This window comes from Scylla paramamosain, chromosome 11 (genome assembly GCF_035594125.1).
Source record: "Scylla paramamosain isolate STU-SP2022 chromosome 11, ASM3559412v1, whole genome shotgun sequence".
In the NCBI taxonomy this organism is placed as follows: domain Eukaryota; kingdom Metazoa; phylum Arthropoda; class Malacostraca; order Decapoda; family Portunidae; genus Scylla; species Scylla paramamosain.
The window spans coordinates 21,413,523-21,420,258 of record NC_087161.1 but is presented as its reverse complement, the minus strand read 5'-3'; the positions used below and the strand labels follow the sequence as shown (position 1 = coordinate 21,420,258).

The following is a 6,736-nucleotide window of genomic DNA, read 5'->3' as shown; positions in this document are numbered from 1 at the left end:
GTTACCTATACAAGACTACATCATAAATTACTATTCGTTTTCCTAGTCTTATTCTTATTTTTACTTTTATTATCCCTTCCGTTCTTTTGATCTTGTGTAAAAACATCAGACAGAGTCATAATTCTCATTTTCTGTCTAATTTTCATGTAATTCTAATACAATCATTCATTTTATCACATCTACAACACATACTGCTGATGTTTGATTATATTTTAATTAAATAAAAAATAAATAAAATAAATACATTGAAACCTCCAACTTTTTTTTTTTTTTCACCATCGTTGTGCCGGCGACTTGGTCTATAAATTTGCAGTATAGATACTCACATTTTTAGAGGCGAGACTCTTCTCCTCGACACCTTTTTGAGCAATCATGAAACTTTGCTCGCCGTCACTAAGGACTTCTGACAAGTTTGGGCGACTTCCCCCGTGACCCTCACTAATCAGCGACGCCTCCTCCTCCTCCTCCTCTTCCCTCGTCCTCGTCCACGTCCTCCTCCTCCTCCTCCTCCTCCTCCTCCCTCCTCCTCCTCCTCTCCTCCTCTCCTCCTCCTCCTACCTCCACTCCTCCTCTTCCACTTCTTCCTATTCCTTTTTTCCGCTTCCTTTCCCGTTTTCTCCTCTTTTTTCCTCCCTGCCTTCCTTCCTTCCTATTTCTCTCTTTCCTCCTCCTCCTCCTCCTCCTCCTCCCCCTTCTGTTCTTTCTTCTTTCAAATGCTTCTTTCTCTTCCTGATATTATCCTTCCTTCCCCTCTGATTTGTCTGTATGTCTGTGTCTCTCTCTCTCTCTCTCTCTCTCTCTCTCTCTCCTCTCTCTCTCTCTCTCTCTCTCTCTCTCTCTCTCTCTCTCTCTCTCTCTCTCTCTCTCTCCCCACAGCGGTGAATTAATATAAAAACACCTGGAATACATTGATTTTTATATTTGATCTACGGCTGTTAATTTGTAATGCTAAGGAGGGGCGAGACAGGCTTCGAGGGACATGACGGGGCGAGGGCAGTGGATGTCTGGGGCTCTTCTCCTCTTCCTTCTCCCTACACCTGCGTCTTCGTCATGCGATGAATGATAGCTCCAGAAAAAAAAAAAAAAATACGTGGATTAAAAAGAAGTAAAAATAAAATGCGGATATACAAGCCACTAATATTTTTCCCTCCATTTTCTCTCTTTTTGCAGGTTAGTTTTTTTTTTTTTTTTTTTTTGATATAAAAGAGCGGATTTTTCTTTCTCTTGGTATAATTTTTCTTGTTTTTTTTTTTTTTTTAATACATAGTTTTTTTTTTTGGAGCAGCTGTGGGTGTGGCGGCACAGTCTTGGTTAGAAGCCGAGAAATGTAACTGCACTCACTACCACTGTTTTACCTTTCCCTGTCTTAAGTCCTCTAATCTGCTGACAATCTCCTTACAAAACTTGACCATTGATTGATTCTTAGTGTATCAGCGGACTTGAGATTGAGAGACAGCACTGAAGATAGAGGAAGAGAGTACTGTATGTTTTTCGTCTTCTTTCCATTACTACACACTTCACGTCAGCGGTTTAGTATACACAGCACGCGAGGCACATAGCAGCAGGTCAAATACACAGCACACAGGCGCCCCACAGACTCCCACATCACCACTGACCTTAATATTATCGACGCTTGAAGAGGGAGTGGAATGTTCTCTTTCATTATTCATTTTCAGAGAGCCATTTTATTCGCTAGTGTCTTCACAATTTTTTTTTTTTTCCCACTTCCCCAATACCTTGACGGGCGTGTTGCATGTGTTGTGTTGTGTTGCGTTGTACTGTGTTGTGTTATGTTGTGTTGTGTTGCCTTGTGGTTTAATTTAATATTGATTGTCCTTTTTTAGCTGTTTATACAGTCAATGGTTATCTTTTATTATTATTATTTTATCTTATTTATACTAGTAGGAAGTATATTGCTTACCAGATAACTGTTGTGTGTGTGTGTGTGTGTGTGTGTGTGTGTGTGTGTGTGTGTGTGTGTGTCTGTGGGTGGGTGAGTGGGTGGATGGGTGTGTGCGTTCTGATTACTTCCTGTTATGGCGAGACAGGTGAGGCAGGTAAGGAAGGGGGTGACAGGTGAGAAGAGGCAGCGTTGTGTTGCTCCCTTACCAAGCAGGTCCCGCCTTCCTTCCATTTGTCAAGCTTCGCGTCTCGGTCACGTGTTGCGGAGGAGAGCATGTAAGAGTCATGGCGCCACAACAAGGTCATATGGCGCCGCCTAGGGTTATAAGAAAGCGCTACCTCTTCCGCTGAGTAACTGCCGTGAGCCAGGATCAAACTCGCAACTTTTCTTTAAATGCTTTACGTTGCGAAATATTTTTGTGTTTATATACTTATTTACATTGTCTTAACACATAATGGAGCATTTTACGTCACTCAATGAAATTTCTTTCTTTCATCTCACCGTGTCACTGATATTCAGTCAGTCGCTGCTACATGCGCAGAGGAAGTTCCTGCCACTGCACTCCATTATTTCCTTCCTCATAAACGTATTATTCAAATTTTCAACAATTGTTTTCTCATTAACGATGTCCAACACCTTGATCTTTTCATTTCCGAAGTCATTCAACATCACTTGCAGGAACAACACTCATTTGAAGCGCCTGGCAGAATACATGCGTCTTTATATTTCTATACATGTTTATGCAATACATAGGTTTGTCCGGCTCTCCAATGCAAGAGTGTACTTCCATCTTTCCTCGGGACATTTCAGTGGCATTCTTTCTTCCACTTGTACTCGAATTCCTGCGAAGCTTAAGGGACTTCAGGGGCTTTTCAGAGGAATGTTGATGAATTAAACACATTGCCAAACAGTTTCACGCACTTGGCAATTTTCTGTTAATGGATGGAAAAAAATCCATTATATTTATAAGAAGCCTATGCTTTAGATCACCCTGTCTTCTCTTGTACATAAACACATGATGCTTTACTCCATCGTGAACAGAGGGAAAGTAACTTGTTCGTATTTAGTTAACCTATAGATGAGCTGCGTAATGGGGGTTTTCTTAATTCGAGTAGAAAGGGAGGTTAAGTTAGATGCGTAGCGTATAGGGAGGAATGTTGACTGAGGCGGATAGATGGAGGCAAAGGAGAGAAGGAAGAGACAGACATGGAAGTCGAGGTGTGGTTAGGAAAGAAGAGCGACAGACAAACATGAGAAAAGATGGAGGAGGAGTTGTGGAGGAGAGTAAGTGGAGTGAGGAGACATGAAGGTTGGGTGGAAGAAAACGACGGTAGGAGGAAGATAGGGAAGAGAGGAACCAACAAAACAAACAACGGCGGAAGGAAACATCACAGAACTCCTCCTCGTACGTGGCTGTGTTTGTGGTTCGCTGCGTGACTGGCCAGTGTCCTTGTCCGTGTTTATTCCCTTATCCCGCATCCGCCACTTACATCAAGCCTTTCTGTCTCTCTGTCTTTTGGTGTTTTAATTCCTCTCAGCGACACACAGACACAAGGGCAGGTATCGTTTTCCTCGCCAAGACAGGAGTCGCTTGCGCCTGAACAGGAAGCAAAAACCGGATAACAAAGCCGTGGGATTGTTATGACTGAATACGAGACGATGCTTGGTTCAAAGTCCGAAGGAAAAGTAATGGAATATTTTTATATCTCTCGACTTTACCTTCAATATTTTATGATTTTATAATTCCTTAGTTTCGTTAGATCTTATTCCTAAGGAAAAATTGATAAAATGTTTGTTTTTTCCTCTCGATTTTAGTTTAAACACTTTCTTTTTCTTTTTCCTTTCCTTTATCTCTTTTCTTACATGATACTTTTTTTTTTATTTCATGGCGTCTTATCCACTTTAATTAATTAGATGGGCACGACCTGTGAGTCAGCGACAGGCAGTGCTAGGGCGAGTGCCGCACGAGGAAGAAGAAGACCAGGTTGAGGATGGTCCAGGTGGTCGAAAGTTGACATCCTGTAGGGGGAGAAAAAAGAAATAAAAGAAAAACCCGAGAGCAAAAGTTAGGATGCGGGAGAGAAAGAAGGGAGAGGTGACGTCAAGAGATAATTGAGTTTGTACGAAAGATTCTCAGATAAATATAAGATTCGCCGGCCGAGTTTGTTTCCTTGTTAAACATTTTGATCAGATTGCGCGTCTGCTCCAAGTAATTGTTAGCGATCAGTGAAAAAGCAAAAAATATTGAGAATTCTATGAAAAAATGTTCGCCAGATGTAACTGCGACCATCGCCTTAATGTGCTATGCTAGACTGACATTCACATCTATATGAACTCCTCCATCTATGGAAGATTTTTTTCCGTGTGAACCTTGAATCATTATAGGAAAGGGATTGAATATGAAGTGCTTGTCAAAGGAAGAGACTGTTGCACGCACACACACACACACACACACACACACACACACACACACACACACACACACACACACACACACACACACACACACACACACACACACACACACACACACACACCTTTGGAGGCGTACAGGTGGTTGAGTGCCGCGCTGGAGGCTGGGTTGAGGTAGATGTCCTTGGTGGCGATGGTGGTGTGGCCGCCGACCACCGCGTGGCACGCCACCCTGGCAACGTTGCTATGGAAGTAGGCCGGAGGGTCCCAGGCCAAGTTAAGAGTGGAGGTGATGCGGCCCCGCTGGTCCTCGTAATCAGGGAGACGCAGAACGTGATGACCTTCCACCTGCGGGGAGAGAGAGAAGGGAAAAGCCAATAAAAACTCTCCCTACCCCCATGTTGACTGAGACTCGTATTTTCCACCCACGCACCGCACACCACACACCACACGCCACGCACCGCACACCACACGCTGATGGAGACTCAAGATTAAAAAGGAAACAGAACAAGGAGAAGGCAAGGAAAAGGCAAGAGTAGCACACGTGACCTACCGGCACATCATCAATCTTCCAGGTGAGGGTGGCGCGAGGCTTGGCGGCCGTCGCTGTGCAGTTGAGGTGTATCGTCTCGCCCACTTGATACACAGGCGGGTCGGGCTGAGACCGCGCCAGGATCTCCACCTTTCTCGGTGGAACTGACGCGTGACGGGAAGGAGAACAAAAATGTGGATTATTCATTAAAGCATCATCTGCCACGTGCTTCATTCATGCTTTTATTCACAAGACTCCATCTGCTGCGTACCTTGTTCCTCATTTTACACAAAAGCTTAGATTATCAGGTAATTTTTCCTTTCCATCCACTATCTGCAATGAACGATCACTTCTAGTAATTCGAGGTTCTTCAGATAATAGGATGTTATGAATAGAGACCTTAATGTCTTCAATGAACCCTAACACCTGGAAACCTTACATAGAGCAGCACGCCACGTGTCAATTCAAAGACTAGCATTGCTTACCACAAACCACTAGCTTAGTCAATGCCCAGCAACCTCCAAGACACACACACACACACACACACACACACACACACACACACACACACACACACACACACACACACACACACACACACACACACACACACACACACAAACAAAAAAAAAAAGGCGCAAAGACGGGTTCTCCACTGTAAGGATGTTAGTGTAATAAAAGATTAAAGTAAATAGAATTATGAGGCTGAGATGTATTTCTTTATTGTCAAAGTAACGAAATTAAAGTGTATGAGTGAATGTCAGAGAGAGAGAGAGAGAGAGAGAGAGAGAGAGAGAGAGAGAGAGAGAGAGAGAGAGAGAGAAGGGGGTGATGACGTCAATCTTGAATCACCACAACTCTAACTTTTGATATTTTCCCAACATCGTCTCCAGGAAAGATGGAGTAGAAAAAAAAACGAATTTGAGAAAACTTAGAAAATTACGCAATCCCGCGCACACGAGACTCATCTTTAAAGTTTGAAAGAAAGAAGAATTCCACGTAAGCGAGTCCACTTTGTTTAAACTTCCGATAATCAGATTTTTTTCTAAGTGAAACGTCGGATCGTCTCTTCTTGTGTCGGCACGATAATTAAAGCAAAACATGATACATACGTTAGTCATTCTCTCTCTCTCTCTCTCTCTCTCTCTCTCTCTCTCTCTCTCTCTCTCACTTATTCATGAGGGCCACACTTGCCTCAGACGGTCCTAGCAAACCCTTGTGGACATCAGACCCTCGTGGTATTATTTCATGTAACATCCCTAATTCAGACAAGGTTCTTCTCCCTGCATAAAGGCGAAGGTCTCAGGTGTTCCTCTTCAAAGATCATAGTTATTATCTTGAGGTTGCCATCTGCATCTGTAGCAGTTATTAAGTAAGGGCTTGATGTTCATTCGCTAGGGCGACGTAGTTCGTTCTGAATTCAGGTACTGTGTGACTGATGACTTACTTATGAATTGTGCACTTCGGTGTGGTGTTTGAATGTAGGAAGATCAGATTTTGCGAGTTATTATCTATTCTTAAGCGAATTTGATAAGATTATGGTAACTGTTATATTCACCACAGTAAGATTCTCCTAAACTTCTACTTGTAAAAATTTTAGTCCTCTCCCCTCGTCGTAGTAAAACTTTAGCCCTTTCTCCACTCGTACTAATAAAATATTGTCTCCCTTTTGATAGTTGTAAAGTTTCATCTGTCTTCTGGTACTGCTGTAGTTACATTTTAGTCCCCTGCTAGTACTGATATAGTTCTAGCCTCTTTCTTCATTCGTACTAGTAAACTTTTAGTCCCCTTCATTACTCGTACTAATAAAATCTCAGATCCCTTCTGGTGCTAGTAAAATTTAAGCCTCCATCACTACTGACATTCGTACATGAAAGGTTTTAACCTCA

At 42.7% G+C, this 6,736-nt stretch overlaps 1 protein-coding gene across 1 annotated transcript in view; it reads right to left on the bottom strand.

The window, feature by feature from the left end:
* Positions 1 to 903: 903 nt before the first annotated feature.
* LOC135105075 (uncharacterized) overlaps positions 904 to 6,736 on the bottom strand; it is a 32,477-nt gene continuing 26,644 nt past the window's right edge. Inside the window, exons 5-7 of the mRNA XM_064013021.1 lie at positions 4,869 to 5,011; positions 4,441 to 4,663; positions 904 to 3,922 (exon numbers count right to left, since the gene is read on the bottom strand). Of these exons, the coding sequence (XP_063869091.1) occupies positions 3,852 to 3,922; positions 4,441 to 4,663; positions 4,869 to 5,011 (437 nt within the window). The 3' untranslated portion in view covers positions 904 to 3,851. The remainder of the gene's footprint in view (positions 3,923 to 4,440; positions 4,664 to 4,868; positions 5,012 to 6,736) is intronic.